The sequence below is a fragment of the Melanaphis sacchari genome, unplaced genomic scaffold (assembly GCF_002803265.2).
Source record: "Melanaphis sacchari strain LSU unplaced genomic scaffold, SCAv2.0 Contig21_pilon_pilon, whole genome shotgun sequence".
NCBI classification, from domain to species: Eukaryota; Metazoa; Arthropoda; class Insecta; order Hemiptera; family Aphididae; genus Melanaphis; species Melanaphis sacchari.
In genome coordinates, this window is record NW_020271096.1 from 1,472,171 (window position 1) to 1,494,047 (window position 21,877).

Sequence of the window (21,877 nt, forward strand, 5' to 3'; positions counted from 1 at the left end):
GCCGTGTACCTATATTTATTTTAATAATTCATAATATGTATTAAAAAATTATATAATCTGTGATAAGCCATTGTAGACAGTCTTCGTTTTTCGGAAAAACGGTTAAAAAACAGTTTTTCTTGTTCCGTGGTACTCAATTCACTCCCTCCCCACTCGAAGTCACTTCAAAACGGCTACTGAAGTATAGGATAATATATAAGATAATATTGTATTATTTCTAATATTATTAAATATATGTATATATATATATACCTATATATTAGTAGGTTAGGTAATAAAATTATGTACACCGCATACAATCATTAAAAGCATGATACATTATATTATGTTTACATAGCTACGTTCCGCGGTTCGTCATTAAAGTACGTCGTATATTATTATCGTGTACATCTACATATATATAGTTAATATACACGTGCCAAAGACCGCCGGCAGAGACGACGAAGACTTCGCTATCGTTGCGTGTATATATATATATACATATACATATATATTTATAAATCGTGGCTGCTTAATACTCAGATAATAATAATATCATAATGTATATCGCGGCGATATGCGAAACGCGCATGTGTATTCTGTGGGTAAGTATATAGTGATAGTCGGACGGCGTGCAAGGGGGGGGCGGGGGCGGCGAAGGGTTCGGCCGCCAGAAAGCCAGTCCTCCCCGCACTCGCCGCTTCCGTCTCGCCAACCACCCCGGAGCGGAAACGCAGGGAGCGAAGGACGAGAGAGGCGACGTGCCGCCGTCACTCACCCAATGGCGCGGGCCTGGCGGCGGATCGGGGGGCGTGGCCCGCGGGCAGTCCGCCGCGTACACGCCCGTTCGGCGAACTATACAGGACCCGCGGCAGAGCCTTCTTCCGCAGGACAACGTCGTCGTGTCGACCAGTCGATCGCGCGCAACACGTCCGGTTGACGACGGCGGATCCCGATGCACACACGTCTCCGCAATTTAATATTATTATTATTATTATTATTATCATAATGTTCTGACGGCGCGATACCACAACACACTGTACCTATCGCATGATATTATTATCATATTATTATTATTATACCGTCAGGACGTCGTTCCGGTAATCGCGATCCGCTACGCTCGTTTTGCGTGTGTTTTTTGTGTTTGTGTGTGTGTGTGTGTGTGTGTGTGTGTGTAGAACGATGAAGATATCATAAAGCCGTCGTCGCATTATCTTACGGTGGTGTAAACACACACCGCATCAATCGTTTCGCGTGCGTTACTGCAACCCGTTTGGAAAACTTCGCTCGGAAAACGGTTTTTCGCCCCCCCCCCCCCCCCCCCCCCCGTCCGTCCGTGATATTATAACTTGGCAGCTATACCGTTGGCCGCGGCGCGTCGACGGTGTACCGGAACTCGATTTATCCAATAACACACCGTACACGGTACATATAGGCCTACCTCGGACAGGGGTATACTATGATGATGTTGCAGAACCCGCTGTTCCAGGAGTACAACACCGCTCTGTCGCAGTTGCTCGAGCTGCACCAACAGCAACACCGGTACCACAACCACCACCATCACCACCACAACCACCATCAGCAACACCAACAGCACCACACCAACAGACAACTGCAGCTGCACCGCGCGCCCGGAAACGGATCGTCCGCCGCCGCGGCAGCAGCCGTCGCCGCCACGGCCGCTGGAGTTTTCCAGAGTTACGCGGGCGGCGTGAGGACGGCCAGCCGGGACAGCGCCGAGTCGGACGGGCTGAGCTCCTCGTCGCCCAGACCGTCCAAGCCGTTCACCATCGACGCGATACTCGGGCTTCAAGCTGGCGCCGTGGGCCAGTCTGCCTCCGTGACCGCCATGGACCCGTCGAACGCGGGCCCGGTCACCGCGCTCGACTTTTCCACCGGTTCGGCGGCGGCGGCGGCTCACGGAAAAAAAACTCCGCGAAGGTAATACCGAATATTATACAGTTATTATATAATATATCACATGGTCGAGACCACACTGTAATTGTTTTGTGGCGAATTACGTATTGGGTTGACTTTAATTATGATTATATTATATATTATGGTCTACGCACTTATGTCTGTGTATATATAGTTACTAAACTATAACTATATGTATATATATTGTGTTATTAGTAGGGCTCGAAAGTTGTAGGAGTATAGGCACATGTTTTCTATACAATATAATATGATCTCGATTTATATTAGCAGACCGAGCAAAATATTCATTATACGACCAGCTTGAAAACTAAAAGCCAAAAACACGCATTATATATTTATATTTCGTCAAATTAAAAAAGAAAGTGGGTATTTTAATGCATTATGGTATGTTTTCTAAAATAAAATCAATACTTTGATTATATGATTTACGTATTTTGATATACATCTTCACAAATACTGAATTTATACTTTTATTAATATTATTTAGATACCGATAATATTTTTTCTGTTTAATAATTATTATTAACATCGCTAATCTGGAACTAGTTCTTTTATTTAAGTTTTTAATGTTTTTAAGAAATTTTAAATATAGTGATAATAACTAACAATATAGCATCGTTAGTTAATAATAATTAGTTTTAATTTTAGTGTTTTTTGCGTATTTTGTATATTTTAGCTCCTATAACTTCTGATCCTTAGACCTCAGTATTATAAAAATACGCATTACATATACATATTATATACATATACCACTACCAGTTCTATGCGCATAGAATGATGCATAAAATTTACGATAACTTATATTTTCCATCGCAGAAGGAACTATCTTAATTGTATTTAATAACTCAAAAACTATTTTGTTTTAATTTTGTTGTCTTTGTGTGGATTCACCCTAAACAAATATCCAAATGTTAATGTCAATTATATTTTATATATTTATATAACCGACACTACAGTTATACAAAGCAACAATAGTACTATAATTTTATAATGATTATTCTAAAATATTCGATGAGTTGTTTTGTACAAGAATGATTGTATTAAGTAGGCAAAACCTAAATCATGTTTAGACTCTTGTAAGAGTAGAATGAATATTCGTTCAACAGATAGGTACACGTTCTATGGTAATAACAATATTTTATAATTAATATGAAGTATCATTAATGAAAAAAAAAAAAAATAACAAATAAACGTTATAATACGATACCGACATGGCAACATATCTTGCGAATAACATAATTACGCGCTACTGAATCAGTTAAAATTTAGTGTCCTTTGATCTTATCGATTCAACACTAAATGCTTTTATTGATCCATTTCTATTTATGAACATAAAACGTGTATAATGTGCGTTTGGTGTATTCGATATTATTTATAAATAATAAAATTATTTCATACATAAAAATGTTATAAATTATAAACTAGGTAATGAAATATTATTGTGAATCTCGACGTAAATATAAATAATACTATTTTTTTATGTTATAAAATAGATACATAAGTGTGGTGGAGGATTCCTTTTTCGTATTATTTTTCATCAAATTTTATTAAAATATACAATATTTTTATTATTATTATTAAAATTGAAATAAGTACGCGTTAAAAAGGTATTTTTACACTTCGTCATGGTTGCAAAATTTATAGTTATTTGTGTTGTGTTATAGGCATTAAAGCAATATAGTTTGCTTTAAATTATAATAATTTAATATTAATTATTATAATATTTAGATTTTAAAAATAACATTTTGCTTATTTTATGATTATGCTATATACTTTATAAATGATCATTATGATACACGCGATGGTTGGTTATTTGTAGTTATAAAAATGATTTTTTTTTTAATTATTTATAAACGCTGAGATAATTAATTAACAATGACAATGAATGGAAAACTGTTACTACACAGTACAATATAATACATAATTTATATTATACTTTATTTATTCATAAACAGTAATTAATAACGCAATTTATTAAATAAAAATTGTCTATGTTTTTTCAGTAAACTCGTTAATTATTGTTGAAATAATTATACCTATAATACGGGTAAACTATGGCTTTATCGGTATATATATATAGTTTATTGATACCTATATTTTATTTAATACAATTAAGTTAACTATTAACTGCTCCAATACTATTTATTTCAAGTGAGTAATTTTTTTTATATCTATACTATATAAATATATAATTATAAGTAGGTACATACATATAATTATATTAAGATTGATTATATTTTACTCGAACGAATAGGTAACATAAAAACAATTAAATTTCTATACGACATTTTTATTTTAATAATTTTTAATATATATTTCAACGAATGTACATTAGCTCTTTTATATTTATGTAGATATTTGTTATTATCATAATATTCCAACTAAAATCAGCTGACATTGTTTAATAAATTATAAAAAACTATAATATCTGCATAATTTACATAAAAATATCGTTTAACATCGATAAAATTTGTACAGTAGTCAGTTATAATAAATTTTAATAGCAACACAACGTTGAGTGAAGTTTTTCATAGTATACAAATTATATAGAATAGATTCACCATAGTACGAAACTATTCGTAATTTTAACAAACGAGAACATTAAACACTCTTAAGACTATTTCTAACTAATATACGTATTTAATATAATATAATATGTATAGGTTAATACTTAAACATTATTATTTGAAATATTTTCAAAGATATTCCTTCGTTTCAATATAAATATACATTTTTACACTAAAATGTTATAACAAATTTTTAATGTTTTTACATGTATAGATTGAAATCTATGTAAATTATAAATGCACGCTGAATTTATATTATAATAATTGTATAAAATAAAATAATAATATAATTTGAAACTTGTGAAATCGACTTTTATTAAAACTCAAAATAAATTAATGTTATTTTGACTATTAACTCTTTCCTGATCACATTAATATTACATGTCATAATTGATAAAGAACATAAAAATATAAAATGTATGATTCTTTTCAAACATTATTGTATTTAAGGATTTTAAGGCTAAATTGGGGTTTTTCTTGATTGTTATAAATAAATAATTATATCATATATTATTATTTAAATTTACAACAAATAAAAATAAACATAAATAAACAAAGAAATAAGTACTTCCTTTGTCGTTGGGTTGGTTATAATATATTTTAATATTCTTTATTTCACTATACAAAATGTATTGAAACTAAAGAAAACATAATTAATATGTGATAATACCATTATTTAGAATATTCATATTTATGACATAAAAGTTGTAAATTATTTGAAATTTTACATTATATTTTTAACATAGATATAGTATTATATATTAAATAATTAATTTTAAATCATTCATCTGTAGTTTTTAATAATATAATAAATATACCTACTTCAAAATGTTTTTAAACATGGTAATCATATTTCGTTCTAGGCGTGTACTATATTTTTTATAGCATTATGTTGGTCTACCTACTTAAAACCCACCCGTCATTTAGTTTCTTTTTATTATTTACTCCATTAAACTATAATAACAAAGAGAAAGGATAAGTCTATAAATTTAAATTAAATTGATAACAAAAAACAACTATTATTTTAAACGATTTATAATAAGCTATTTACACTGGGATTATCTTTTTTAATTTTAAAGTTTCTCCTGTTATGAAATCATATAAATTTAGGTATACAGATTTGTAATTTTTAACATTTTGATATTAGAACACTAATACCTACATGGATTAATTGAAAATTTTAAATTAAACAATTTAGAAATTTTTTTCTTAAGAGGCTAATTAATAATTATTTGTTTATTAGCTAATATATAATGAACAGGATTTATTTAAACAATGATTTTTTGAATTGCAGTGGATAAAATGACTCAAATTGAGTGGTGGGGGATATAAATTCTGTTAATAATAACAAATATCTTGTTGAATAATATATTATGTGTATATTTTTTGTATTGTATAACTATATAAGTTAAAAAAAATATTTGACATTCATTATAATATTAAATTTACAATGTAGATTTAAAATAAAGTTAATAGGATTTAAATAATATAAAAGGATAACAGTTTGCTCTTAGTTATTATAACAAAAAAGGCTGTCATAATTAAGTGTATTATTTATTTAGTCAAGATTAAAGTTACAAGACAATTTTGATGAAAAATACTGCAATGCATATAATTTTTAAGTAAAATTATTTGTATTTAACATATTAAATAATAAAATAACTTAATATGTTAATAAATCATAGGTATCCCTTTATAGGAAGTATTAAAAGTATTTTTTTTTAAACTAAATTATTGATGTTTATAAAATATACAGTGTTATAGTAGTTATTTACGTAAGAATTTATTAAACATCCATGTATTTAATTATTACAACTCATGGTTTTATTTGATACTAATTATGTTAACCTAAATCTAAATATTTTAACCTTTGATATAACGCTATTATAAATTTTGGAAGTTATGAGAAAACATTTTACTAACATACTCACACTATTTACGGTATTCAGTTCTCCATTAAACGGCTTTGCCCTATAAAGTAGGTAGATAGGTATCATAGCTATCTATACTATGCCAAAATGAACACGTTACTTTGATATTGTTTTCTCAATTGTTGTCAAATACCTTCACTTCTTATAATACAGTGTAATTTAGTTTGATTAAATGCTCATGCATTTTGTATACTAAAATCTTGATTATTAAAATATGCATGTCAATTAATTATCATTAATTAGTTTATTAAAATATCCGTGTACACCATACGACATTCCGATCACTGTAGTAGGTAATAATTTCTCAATTCAAATTTCATGGTTTACTTCTATAATTATATTGGGTATTTGAAGTTTAATGGCTTACATTCCTCCAAAACTCAATGACGCTATAATATTAATTCTATGGTGTTAAACTCTTCAAATGGGTAAATCTGGAATGATGACTTAAAATACCGCATCTCCATTCCAAAGGACACCACAAAATGTTCACAAATTCCTCTCGACCAAATACCATTAACTACTCGGTTACAGAATGACAACTTACCCATAATCATCTTAATTCATGGTACATCATTATACATATACATTATTATTTATTAACATTAAAGAACATGATTTTCTGTATAGATATATTCGAGCATATAGAAATAATATTATTATATTCAGAGGACATATCATAGTCTATAAATTATATTTCTATAACTATTATTTATTAAATTTAAAAACAATATTTTTATAAATTTAATTAAATAAGCTACTTTTAATAAAATAAAACATACATTTAAAATGTTTTAAATTAATTATAAAAGTTTAAAAATTATTTTAATTTAAAGATCATGTAAAAAAATAACTATTATTCTCTGTGAATAAAAAAATTAGTTTTACCCGGTACGGGTTTTTATATCATGTTAGTTGTTACTCATTCACAAATTAAACGAATTACTAATAAATATAGTATTATGTATAATACATTAAATGATATTTGAATTGTGTTGAATAAATTTATTTTAATGATGTAATTAAATTATTATACGAAATGATAATTTTATAAATATTTTAATCGAATATCTCTGTTTATTATTTACATTAATAAAATTATTAGATACATTTTTAAATAATATATTTAAAGTACAAATTACTTTTTAACTTTATGTTGATTAATTTTTTATGTTTTAATTAATATGATTTATTTTTGCGGTTTAAAATTTGTTATTATAATCAATTAAAGTTGTATAATCAATTATAGTTGATAAAGTCGGGGACAACAAAAGCCAGACGAGCATAGCGAATCGAGTATGAGGGAAAGGGATACACGCCCTTGTTGAAAAACTATCCTTGTTAGTTGTTGACAAAGGCACCTGTTTGTCAAATTTTGGAGGGTGATTTATTTAATATTGTATCCTTAGTGTCTGCAATATTTATGAAAATTTTTGTTTAAAACGATTTTATTGTACACAATCCTAAAAATGAGTAAGTCGTGTAATGACGTGGTATATTATCTGACTAGTAAAACGACTACATATTTTTATAAAAATATTGAAATATTAAATTTTAACACTTAATTAACTAAAGAAAGCCATTTAAGTATCACGGTATACTTATAATACATTTTATTTAGGTGCTTAATCGGTTATAAGCCACGCGTGTTCATGCGAATATTCAATTAATTACATATGAAATCCTATCATTTGGTTCGACACAAAAGTTCATATCATTTTTTCGATATCACACTTATACGACATAATACACGTAGTAGGTATCTAGTATTATAATATTATGCATAGAGTGTGCATCCTTATAGTGAGATTTTTCAAACTAATATTTCTAATACGTATTAAATACGCGTAGGTTATATCGTGTCCTGTATAGGCACTACTAGAATTATTTACTGATTATTATGTAATTATGTGTGATACAGTGTATTTTTACGGTTTGATGATGTACACAACGATTTAATCCTTTTGTGAAAACTATCACAATACACGCAATATTATATCATCATCATTAAATAATTACGAAGCGTATGTTAGAAGTCGCTATATTATATCTTTGATGTGCATTTTCATACGGTTTTGATGGATAATCCCATCATTACACAATGCAAATTTGTAAATATATATATATATATATATAATGTATATTATTAATACATAATAACATCATGTGTGTAAATTTTAAGCGCGTAAAAGTTTGTCACACGTGTTATTAAAATAATTATATGTAAGCAACTTTTCGACGTGTCGAGTGCAAAGAATATGCCAGGAATCTGCGTCACCGCATAAACGCACACGCACACAGCTGCTGATCTTGTTTTTACCTCATCACCCTGCCACGGCCCGTCGCCGGTCCATTGTACGTCGTCCTCCACGCACGAGTTTAGTCGTATCTCATATTATTATTATGCGGTCGTAAACTTAAAGGACAAAGTCAAACGGGGTATACGAGCGGTCGTTGGCGGGGGGGGGGGGGGCGTCGAGTGCTGTTGGTGGGCATCGGGGCAGCAAAGTTGTTAATTACTCTTGACGTCCCGCGTGTATATATACACATTGCACAGTATATATACACAAACAGAGCGGCGGCAACAACGACGACGACAACAACAACGACAACAATAATGGAGCTGCCTCGGTGTCCCGGGTTATTATAATGATGTCGTAATAATTTCGTATACAATAATATTATAATATAATATCCTACGTGCCCCCGAGTCCTCGCCGAAAACCTCCTTGCTGAGCCACATGGCGCAGTGGCGCACGACGGTCGAGAGGGTCCTATGAAATATAGGTATAGTAGGTACCTACGTCCTTAGCGTGTAATATACACGGCAGGGTCGTAACAATAATAATTTTCCGTGATGGATTTCCCGAAAGAACCGCGCGCGGTCGTAGTGATCTTCAGTTCTCGCGAGCATCGCGCCGCAAAATGCTTACGACCGCGAATAATAAATCATAAATATACCTGCGTACATAATATACATATGGATGCGTATGAGCACACGATAATTATAATTTTACGAAACGCAGTGATTTTCGGTAGCTTTCGGTGCGTGAAAATCCGCGAAGAATTGATCACAACGGGATCGGGAAATCGTTTTATCGTCGCGAATATTTCCCGAGTGGTGTGGGTGCTTAAAATATCATAATATTGCGTTGTGGCAGTGCATATGGGGTAGCGGATAACGATGACTTTAAATCGACCGACAATTATGTTTCCAGTTGGTTGAACGAGTGGCAAGTTTAAAAAAAAAAAATATGACCCATAAAGCTTACATATATATATTAATTACGATGCGTTTTGTATTGGTTTCTCAGAGGGTGCATCGTTTTTATTTAGACAAAAGTATAATGTTATATATGTATAAAGCCGCGTACGCTCCCTGCAGCTTAACAACAATAATTCCACGGATAGTTTGCTCACCCTTTTTTTTTTTTTTTTGTCAAAGGGTTCACTCAGTGCCCTTTGCAATTTTTTCATATGTGTATATGCGTATTACATATTTTTTAATACATTCCCTATCAACCATAAATCACCAGAGGAGGACCGGTTATTATGCATATTATACATATATGTATGGATATAAATAGTTGCGGTTTTTAATTTTTTTTTTTTTTTTTTCATTCAGCAAGTGTGAATTTATTTATTTGTGACCGAGTCCAGTATGGGTTTGGCAGGACAAATTATTGTTCTAATTATTATGATACATATGTATGTTATTAATGCTTCAGTGATTCGACGTTGAAGAGCAAATTTATTGAATGTTACGAGCGTCAGTGGATTGCCGTCATGCTAATTCGATTGTTATAGATTACAATAATAGTTGTATAATTACACCGAGAGGGTGGGAGCCCATTGTAATAATAATAATGATCAATGTTATAAGTTGAACACGAAATGTTCGCAAAATAAAATCCACGTGCCGTGAATTATGTATGTCTATGATATAGATATAAATAATTGAACACGATTGATAACCGTAATATTGCTATTGTATAACAGGCGCTCGATTCATAATGAAATACAATTATTGTATTATACTTTCAAATGTATTTATTTTCAGTTCGTAATCTACTTGTAATACTAAAAGTAACGGTTTCGTCTTGTTTTTAGTTTATTTATTTCTATTTTGAAATTGCATGCTCAATTTCTCAAAACATACGTTTATATATTTTAATTACCAATATAAATTTAACATAATATTATACAACGATCGTTTTGCCATAATACAAGCACATAAAGTTAATACGCTGTCTAAAAATTTAAATTATAGAGCTAGTGTACATAACAGCAATATGTAATTAACATCCTCTACGCATGACTTAAATTATTTTCATTAATTAAAACTATGTGATTAGGGATGTACATAATTAATTAATTTTCTCGATACAAAATTAATTAATTAATATTTTAACTGAACCTTTACTCTATAAATACCTCTAAAGTATATAGACTAAAAGTTATCCAAGTGATTTGAATATTATAATTTTAAATATAATCACTTGCACCATTTATAATATATAATTTATTGGTTAAAATGTGTAATGTAATTATTTCAATCAGAATTTATTTTATGGTTCATGCAAATTAGCATACACTAATATCAATATACCTAATAAATTATGATTTCCGATTATGAATATATATTTCTGTGATACTTCAAATGATTGTTTCAAAAACACTTATTTACTTTTCAAATCTTGTTTTATGACGTTAGAACAGTTCTTCGTTACTATTGTAAAATTAACTTTGATAATATTTCAAAGAAACTGATCTTAAACATAACTATTTAACGTCAAATAAATAAATTAAAATTATATATTCCTATTGAGATTTTTCTTTGGACTTAAAGAGTTGTATTTTATTAAAGTTGTGAATCGTAGTTTTGAAAAATATTTATACACATTACATATATATAGAGTCATATAGATATGGGTTTGATTAAAATATTGATTTTAATTTTTTTTTTTCAGACAAAATTGAAGGTTCCAGTAAAAAACACGGTTGTTCTGGTAAATCTAAAAGAGTACGAACAATATTCACTCCGGAACAATTAGAAAGGTTAGAGATGGAATTCGAACGTCAACAATACATGGTGGGTCCTGAAAGACTATACTTGGCTCACACTTTACAGCTGACAGAAGCACAAGTGAGTATGAAACTAAAAGTATTGACTAAATATCCAACGTTGATATCATTTAAGGTATTAATGTAGTATATTGTTAAAATTTGGGATTACTCGTTCTACTTTATTTTAATTGTAGTAAGAGTTTTAAGAATTAATGTTCTATTATACATACACACTATGCAAATATCCATTGAAATACATGTAGGTATAAATATTAAAATTCATAAATAATTATAGATGTTTTAAGATAAATCCGACATATATATAATATGATAGGGTGATATTCGGATGAGCTTTTAGTATTTTGAAAACTTTACACAACATTATAGGAACTTTTTAAAGATAAAATATTTACTTGTAATCAAAAATAAACTGTTTTCTACGTATTATTGGTCATAATGTCATATACTTTAAAATGTTTTCATAAAATGCCAATTTTGGACATATATTTTGGTAAATTTATTATTTTTTAAAACAAATAATATAATAAAATTCTATTTGATTTAGGTTAAAGTTTGGTTTCAAAATCGTAGAATAAAATGGCGGAAACAACACCTGGAAATACAACAACAGAGGTTGGCTAATATACACCAACGGAGTACACAGGGAATGGTTCAGGAGTGTGAAGAAGACGAGGATTCGGAAACAGAAACGAATAATTGTTCATATTACTCATAAAACTTTTAAGGAAAATAATATGTAGGTAGTTTCTCATAACTCGTGTGTTTGATATTAAAATGTAGCAAATCCATCCATCGTCATTTTTTAAGAAATACATGAAAATTATTATAATATTATAAAATTTAATTTTTCACAAAAAACGACTGTATTGCTATAAAATCGGGTAAATTAAAAATGGAAATTTTTTTTTTTAGAGAGAATTTTTCCCGTTATTTGTCGTTTTACAAGACATTCATATTAATATGCTTGAATAACTATAGTATTGTACAAAATTATGGAGAATCATCAAAATTGCTTTAAAACTTAAACCAATAAAGATCGAATGGAATTTTGATAATAGAATGAACCTTTATAAATTGATGAAAGTCTATATACACTTAAGCTGGTGTGCATAGGTGCAAATAATGTTTGAAGTTTTGGGGGGGGGGAGAAGGGCTGAAGTCAAAATCCATCCCAAAAATCTTAAAATTATAATATATAACAATATTGACTGACAGACGATAGTCATTAATATTTGGGGGGGGACTATACAGAATTTGGGGGGATTATCCTCCCTAGCCCCCTACTATTTGCGCCTATGCTGGTGTGTTTAATATACTGCAAGATTGTTAATAAATTAGAATTTTAGAATATATTATATAGGTTAGATGTTCCATTATTATTATTGATTAAATATTACCTATGTTGATGAAATGTAAATATATATAATATATATTCTATAATGTTGTAAATAAATAATAAAACGTGTTTAATAAATATTATTAAAAAAAAAAGTTGTATGAAATTTTTATTTTTATTTGCGTTATTGAAAATCAATAATACAATTTAAATATAAACATTAATTGTAATACATTTTTTTTAGTTTTTTGAAAAATTACTTTACCTTTCTTTATTAAAATTTTGATGATAGTTTGGTAAGCAAATCATTACCTTAAATATAATGTATTACATGTTTGTATGTATATAAGTAGTGAAGGGATTAAAACAAATAATTTACGATGAAAATACCATAATTATATGTAAGTTCACACATATTTTTGATAGAAATATATAATTTAATTTCATGTAGGTGACATTTCACGACCATTCAATTCGAGTAGGTACTCATAAACTTATAAATAATTAATATTTAAAATTTAAACAGCTGAATAATATTTATTACTAATTGGGTAAAATTACTTAGAAATACTTAAGTTCAAAGTTTTAAAGAAATGTAAAATTATTTTATATGTATTTATTTGCAAGTAAATTGTTGTGTGTTCAGCTGTTTAAGTATTTTAATGTTATATACAAGAACGGAAATACTAATAAAGATTACACAAAAGTGTAAACAAAAAAAGGTAAGAATGGAAAACCAAAAAAAAAAAAAAGTTAAAAAAGAACTTTAAGGAATGTTTAAAAACCACTGGTAGTACAAGAATTTTGTTTAAAATAGCTTCCAAAAATAAAACAAAACAAAATAAACTTGTGTTTAAAAACGATATCTACTTACTGAATATTATATTAAAAATGTATTTCTAACTAATATAATATTTTATACATTTATACTCGGTGGAACATTTTTTGAGCCGAAAACGATGCAAGCTAAATTTTTATTTTTTTGTTAGTTATAAATTAATAAAATAGTAATCGGCAACAAGATAGTTACCTTATCAGTATTATAATTAAAATAACTTTTATATTTTTTATATCTCCCGATCATTGTACAATTTACAGATAAAATGTGTACGCATATATACCAGTAAGTTCAGTGTGCTTACTCAACTTAACGCAAGATAATAGTAAGTATTATTATAATGGTTTTAAATTTAGATTAGATTTAAATGAATCTAATTAAAAATTTTACATTTTTGAGATTTATTCAATATTTTTCGTTGACGTTTCAATTTTATTATTTAATTTTAGTACTATAGAAAAATTTATAATAATGATATTTCAGTTTTAGTTATTTGTTTATTGAAATTGTTATGTACTAGAAATTGTTCACAGAATATAAAGTTGTTGATAGATTATTATCATTAATTATCTAAAATGAATTATCCATCTAGGGAGATTTTGGTTATTTTATTATTATACTTAAATATAGATAGAGTACCTTTATAAGATATAGTATATTAAGTAGTATATTATGAATCAAAGCAGCAGTAAGTTTGGTTGCCACTGCTAAGTATAAAGCGATTGGGAAGTGTATACAATATATATAATATACATATATTATAATTTATAATTAAATGATATTTTTGATATTATCCTATTATTTTTGAATTTTTCAAAAAAATATAGGTATTAATGTACAATGTACATTGTACATATTATATACCTACATAATATCTTACGATGTTACTTTATCTACGGTCCTTAAAATATAGACTTATCATTGTTTTCAATATTAGATAAATATTATTATAAATAACAAACTGCAGGTATTTGTATATCGTAATGTTTTGCTGAATGATTTAACATTTATTAGAAGTTATTTCAGTAGTGTAAAACGTTACATTTGTAAAGTAAGGCGAGTTACTGGGTGTGTTCCAGTTTATTTAGATAACTCAGAGCACTACGAGAAGACTTACACCCCAAAAATAAATGCTTATCATTTATTTATTTGATTAATTTAACCTACAACTAGTTTTAAAATGTTGGGCGAGCGTTTTAATATTTTAAAATATTCATAATTTAATATTTATATTTTATACTTTTTATTTATTTTTGAGTAATTTTTCAAATTTCAATTCTAAAATGTTCACATAACTGAATATAGAAATTTGTTAAATTTGGTTAGTTTTATACTCACTTTTTTCTCATTATCCGACTTGAATTTTAAATACATACGTAGGTATATAATTAGGAGTTTGAATCAAAATTGTTGTTTCTATGTTAATTTTTTTTTAAATATTTTTAAAAAGATAATATTATTTACGAGTAGTAGATACCTACGTATAGCATATGGATTATAGTGTAAATCCAAACTAACATGATATAATATTATTGATTTCATTTAAGTATACGTATTATTAAGAAAAATATTATGGACACTTTCGGAATATACCAAAATTACCATCAATTTTATCACGGACGCACTTGGGCTATTAAAAAAGTGCGTTATACATAGATAACCGGACACACTTGGGCAACGGCTTAAATAACATAATAAGACTTATTTACTAGAAGCTTTTTTGAAAAATTTTAAGTTAATGGTAATACTATATAATTATAAGTTAAATTTAAAAACTATTGATTATTCTTTCATAGATAATAACAACGACTCATTTTGAAATAATAAAATGAATTATTGTTTCATGTGAAAAAGTTATTTTTGATATTGTCAAGCAAAAATAAACTAAACATTAACATTTTATAATCGTTGTTCTGAAACGTAGATTTTCTTGCGATTTAAAATGTAAAAAAATAGAATTTCCATCATTTACATACTATCCATATCACAGTATTACATATTATGTTAAAAAGAGAAGTGTTGTTGACGTCCAAGACCTTTCATCTACACTATCTACATATATTTTTACATTATTTTAAATTTAAAGTGGAACTTGCTTTTTTTTGATTAAATTGTTATTCCATATTGAATTAATAGTAGTTAAAAATATAACGGAATAATAAGTATGTTAAGAAAAATGAAAATTTCGCACGTTGATTACGCACCCAATTGTGCGTATTAACGTATTCAGTAACAATTTTTTATGAAAAAATAATTGTTATAGTATACAGTAACGAAATGTTGAAGAACTACAATAATAAATCTACATATGCTGTTTAAAATTTCATGAAATTAAAATCGAATTTAATTTTACAAAATATTTTATTATTACCTACATCATCTTATTTTGAACACATATGAAACGGTCGTATTTTACAACTTTATAGTCGAATAATATTTGATAAGCGTGTAGATATGATATATAAATAAATAAGCCCATGTATGTTAAATATTATGCTTATTACTTACCCAGTACAATTCACAGTACAGTAGTCGTGCCGGTGACAAAATAAATGAAAACCCTACAGTATGCGGTTACTATGTACTGAATTCAATATTATTTTATGGTTACAAAACAATATGAATGTTTATAACGCAATAAAAAATTTCACAAGTGTTTACCCTCGGGATCAAAGAGAAAAGTATTGCCGTAGTGTACCTGTAATCGCGTATATTATATAATATAATATATACTGTGTAAGGTATATATTATTATTTTATTATTCGTTAAACTTTAATCATTTCACCGGAAACCATGGTTGTCGTTTGTCTAAATGTAATCTTACCTATGAGTCGCAATAAAAGGCAATTTTGAATTTTATCATTTATATTTATATATTGTTTATATTTAGGTGTATAAAAGTCATGTCTGGAAGGCGTGCAAAACTAAGTGTGCGCGACGGGGTGAAAAGAGGCAATTTTCTCCGTATAACGTTCGCATAAAGAAGACGTTTCGTCGTTTAAGTGGTCGTCTGCGGGAAAAGACCTCGGTTTTTACTTTTTTCTCGTCTTTCTACACGTTCTCATCTGAAGAGGGGACTTTTTTTACTATTTTTCCACGAACGAGTTTTTTTATATACTTTTTTTTATTCTCGGAGAAATACGACTCTTCAAATATTTATATATATATATATGAATATACAGGTATATTATACAATGTTACATAGATTTTTCACGTAGATACAGGATGGTTATTTTGATGCGAATCGAACGATTAGGTTAATCCGATTTTAGATTTATTTTAGTAATTTAAATATTTTCTCCAATATTCATAATATTCACCCATATACAAATTTATACATAATATAGTTTAAACATTTTATATTCCTTGAAGAGTTTTTAAACGATAGCTTTAATTTCATTTAAATATTATACTGTGAAGTATAATATGATTTTCTTTACAAGATTCGTTCTTTAAAACAATATTGATTTTAGAACGACTGGTATATTCAATAAGAATTTATAAAGTTTTTATGTGCGGGGAGTAGAATATCCCATCGACAGTACGGTAGACTACCTACTTTGCGCGTTTAAACTTTGAAAATTATTAACCACCGATCTCGGTGATTTGTCCCAGGCGGTTAATGAAATTCTTAACTGAATATAGGTATATAACTAGCCGACAACACTATATACTGCAGCAGTGGTCCGTGTCCACCATTTGCGTCGATTAAAAAAAAGCTATCGATTTAATGATTTTCACGTTGAATGGTCTAAACCTCGACGAATGTACGTCCAACGCTTGCAAACAACGGTACGTAATTGAAAAATAAATGCGTCAAAAGAACCACCCTGTACGTTGTTCATAATCTACATGAAACGCACATATTACACACAAATATATACACATAATATTATAAAACCGTATCGCACGCAGTGTATAATAATAATATGCGCCGTACACGTGCTGGATACACGCGCATACGACGCGAAGTGTCGAGTGGGGAGGGTGATGGCGGGAAAACTATTATACCCCTCCGAAACCTCTAACCCCGCGACCGTTATACAGCCGCCATTATTACATCGTTTATGTTATTAAATCACTGCCGCCGAACACCCAACCGCAGCTTTTAGCCGCCATATTTCACGGCGACCGCTGTCGTTATATTCCGCTGATGCCGGAACGCACGGTAGCGCGCGCGCGCGCGCAAGCCACCGCCAGTGATTTCAGACGGGGTCGGGCGAAAACGGAGGCAGAGGATTTCTGCGCGGGGTCGTCCGCCGGTCGGGGGCTGGGAGTAGAAAAATGAAAAACGCTCCGTACCGCATCCTTAAAAGTCTATAATCTTTCAAGTTAAGACGTGTGTGTATGTCTGCGTTCGCTACGTATATTATATATTATACATGCATGGCGCATGCACTGTATTTTGCGTTTTTGCCTCGTCGCTATGTATACGACGACGACGACGACGACGACGACGCCGACAATGTAATTTTATGTAGTATATGTTCTCTGAATAATATACCCGTAACGGCCCGCAACATAAACCCTATCAAATTCAAACCACGATTATAATTAATATACAGTATTATTCAGCAAACATGCTCAACCCCATTTTTTCATTTAATATCACAATTTTACTCAAAAGTCGATTTTTAGAATTTTTAAACACTCTTTTAGATCATATTTTCAAATGTTTTCAAATGTTTTAAGTATACCTAATATTCTTAAAGAGGGCACTATACAAACATTAACCATTAAAATGTTCAAATCACTATAGCTCCTATGTGTTCAAAATCCAATACCATTTATCTCAAGTCGAATAATTCAAAAACTGACTGTTTGAATATTGACTTTGCACGTTAAAATGTTCAGTAAATGATTGCTAAATGTCTAAAAAATTTACAGCGAAAAGAGACATTGTCATTCTTGTTTGCATCGCCACAGGACATTTCTTAAGTATCTAGTGAAAAAACACTCATGTATTTTAAAATACAGGTTTTAAGTGTATTTAAAGCTTCCAAAAATTAGATTGTAAATAACTGTATTATGAAAAAGGGGATGAGTATGCTTGGTGAAACATTATGTATAATTCAAACAAGGTGTGTATATTATAACTTATATAAGTATGGTTGTCACTAATTTACATTAGATTTTTATAAGAGTTAAATGAAATTTTTTTTTATTTTTCAAGTTCGAATAATAAATATATTTATGATGCAGCACATCTGAGATTTACAGATAGCTTATTTATAATAGATGAAAAAAATGCTGAAATTTCTGTTTTACGATTGAGATTTGACTTTGAAAAAAAATGTACAATGAATAAAATAATAAATTATCTACAAAAACGTCAATAAATTTCAAACAATAATTATTATTTTTTGATGTTATTGAAAAAAAAAACTGTTCTAATAATAATAATAAACATATAATTACTATAAATAACTATATAATTACTTTAAATTACATTTCAGATTTAATACTACTTGATTTCAAAATATTGGATAAAAATAAGAACATTTTTGGCTATTATAGATTGACTGCACTAGAGATTGATTTATAAGGTCAATTAATATTAAATAAACCGAAACAAACACGTATTATATGATACAATAATTTATAAATATATTATTATTACATTTTAATAACTTAATTTTGTTTTATACAGCATGCCAAAACAAACATTGGTGTATAATGTATATTATTATTTATTACATGATAAAAAAGAGTTAAAATTAAAATTAAATTATATAATAAAATATTAAACTTTTTACACATGCTAATATATAATCAATTAATAGGTATGCAAAACATCTTAAATTCAAAATTAATTTTTTTGAAAAAAATTATTCTTAAGTTAGAATATTATAATATATTTTGATCGAAAAATAGTAAAATTATAATATTCTATAGTCACTAAAAATCCAGTAGTTGTATTAATACACTTATACTGTTATACAACACTTATACATATAGTTTATGATAAATATTAAATATGTACCTCCTATATAATGCATTATAACAACAAAGTATAAGAAAATATTCATGTTTTGTCGATTTTTTTCTTTCTCGATTAAAATAACCCAACAAGATTTACACTAAATAGGCGTGAACGGTACATTTTATAACTTGTTTAATGTGTGTATTATAATATCTATAATAAAAATATTTCCGAACTAGCATCAAAGTGTGGTTAATGTTGTTGTTATTCGTATATCCTGGTATTTTCAAATACGTATATGTTTAGACGTCAACCTATTAACTATTAAGTAGGTATATAATTACAAAATTTCTTGTCTATATTTCTTAGTCAAATAAAAGTATTTATATATTTTCTATCTCATGTTTTTCTTTTTTTGAGTATTGATAACTTTCTTACACACCATCATATTTAATTTATTATGTTAGTATAGAATAATCATATCGATGATAATATGTAATTTACTAACATATATATCATATACCTATTATATTCAAAGGCATTCCAAGAATTTTATTTTCTTAAAGAAAATAATTTCTTTAGAAGTTTAATTTAATTTCCTTTAATACCAATAAAGTATTTAAAAATGCAATTTATGAATATTATTATTTTGAGAATAAATAAACTTAGTAACTGTTAGGGGATGGTTTAGACCTTAGTTATAAACGATTACGACTATTTTTTATTTTTAATATTAAAATAACATAGTTTTTCATTAACTTTATAATATAAAATATTAAATTAATTTAATAGATGTACTTAAAAGTCTTAAAATTATTGGCCAATTTCCGGGAATATAAATTATAGTGTGGGAATCCACGAAAATGATCAGAAATTAAAATTTTGTAGTTAATTATTGATAACACTGTTAAATTATAACATAAATATGACACTTATCATAGTGGTAAATGGTAATAGCGGTTTACCACACAATAATAGCTTTTTTGTGGTGATGTAGACTGTAGTTACTGCCTGTCATAAAAATTAAATATGAAAATGCAAAATACCACTCAGTTAATAATAACAGTTAAATTATACAATATTGGAACGATCACATCCCTGGTAAGGAATGTTCCCGGGAATTCCCGAGAGTGTCAACCCAAGGCCTTAAATTCTATTACCAATTATTTTTAATTTATATTCAATACAAATTATTGATATATGTAATTAAGTTTAAAGTAGGTAAGAAAAATATTTTATTGCTTAGGTAAAGAAATCCTATCTTTTAATAGTATGAAATGGTTTTTAGTTTATCATGTAACGTTTTATTTGTTATTTTCAATTACATTGATTTTGTACTTAGCAAAAATATGTTATTTTACTAAAAAAATGTTTCCTGTAAATTTTAAGAATTTTTTTTGTATTATTTGTTAAAAGTGCATAATATGATTAATTAGTCATGTTATGATTAAAACATTTATGAATAATGAATATACTTTAGAGCTATTATAAATGCTTTATTATACATAATATCTGAGTATAGTGTATAAATTCTTCGCACAATTTATAAAGCTTTACTTTTGTGAAACTATACGCAACTAAATATATTTAATTTATATTGTATTCAGTTTAAATACTATTTCTAAATCAATTTTTATACAAAATCCCGAAAGCAATAGAGAAATTTATAGAGTAATTATTTAAAACTATTATAGTATTTCTTAATACTAGGAATCGACATTTCTTTTCATAATTTGAAAATTAAATGTCTCCCGAGGTTCAGTCAACTATTTATATTCTATAAATGAATTATAACGAAATACTAAGTGTATTGTCTAAAACCATTTGACTATTGATGCAATGATGCATAACACGTTTAAATTATCAGTATAAGTATGAATTCTCTAAAATCACGCATTTTAATGGATTTAAGATGGGTAGCGTTAAAAAAGTAGATTAGGCGTATTAAGAATGTTCATTTATAATTTATATTTTGTTTTTACTTTTTAAAAACTATACAGTTATTTACTAAGTCTAAAATGATTATTACTTTTAAAAATATTTTATGTGTGTACTATATTATATAAGATAGATTTCAATTAAACTAAATTAAATTATTTTTGATTAAAATTTTAAAATATTTAGGATAGTTATTTTCTAAACGTAACAGTAGAATAATCAACATTTATGTAAATAGTCGTTTCATAATTTTACAATTTATTTTTCTTTCTTCAATTCAATAGTTTTTTATAATTTTTTTTTTTTTTTTTTGATTTTGGGAAGTAACTTTGTTATAA

At 28.0% G+C, this 21,877-nt stretch overlaps 1 protein-coding gene across 1 annotated transcript; it reads left to right on the forward strand.

Annotated features, from left to right (window-relative positions):
• Positions 1-884: 884 nt before the first annotated feature.
• On the forward strand, positions 885-12,270 carry LOC112594040 (homeobox protein engrailed-like ceh-16). Its single transcript, XM_025338642.1, is given in 4 exon segments — positions 885-1,903; positions 1,905-1,920; positions 11,386-11,561; positions 12,048-12,270. Coding segments are annotated over 4 exon segments (828 nt in total). The 5' UTR covers positions 885-1,438; the 3' UTR covers positions 12,219-12,270.
• The last annotated feature ends 9,607 nt before the right edge of the window (positions 12,271-21,877 follow it).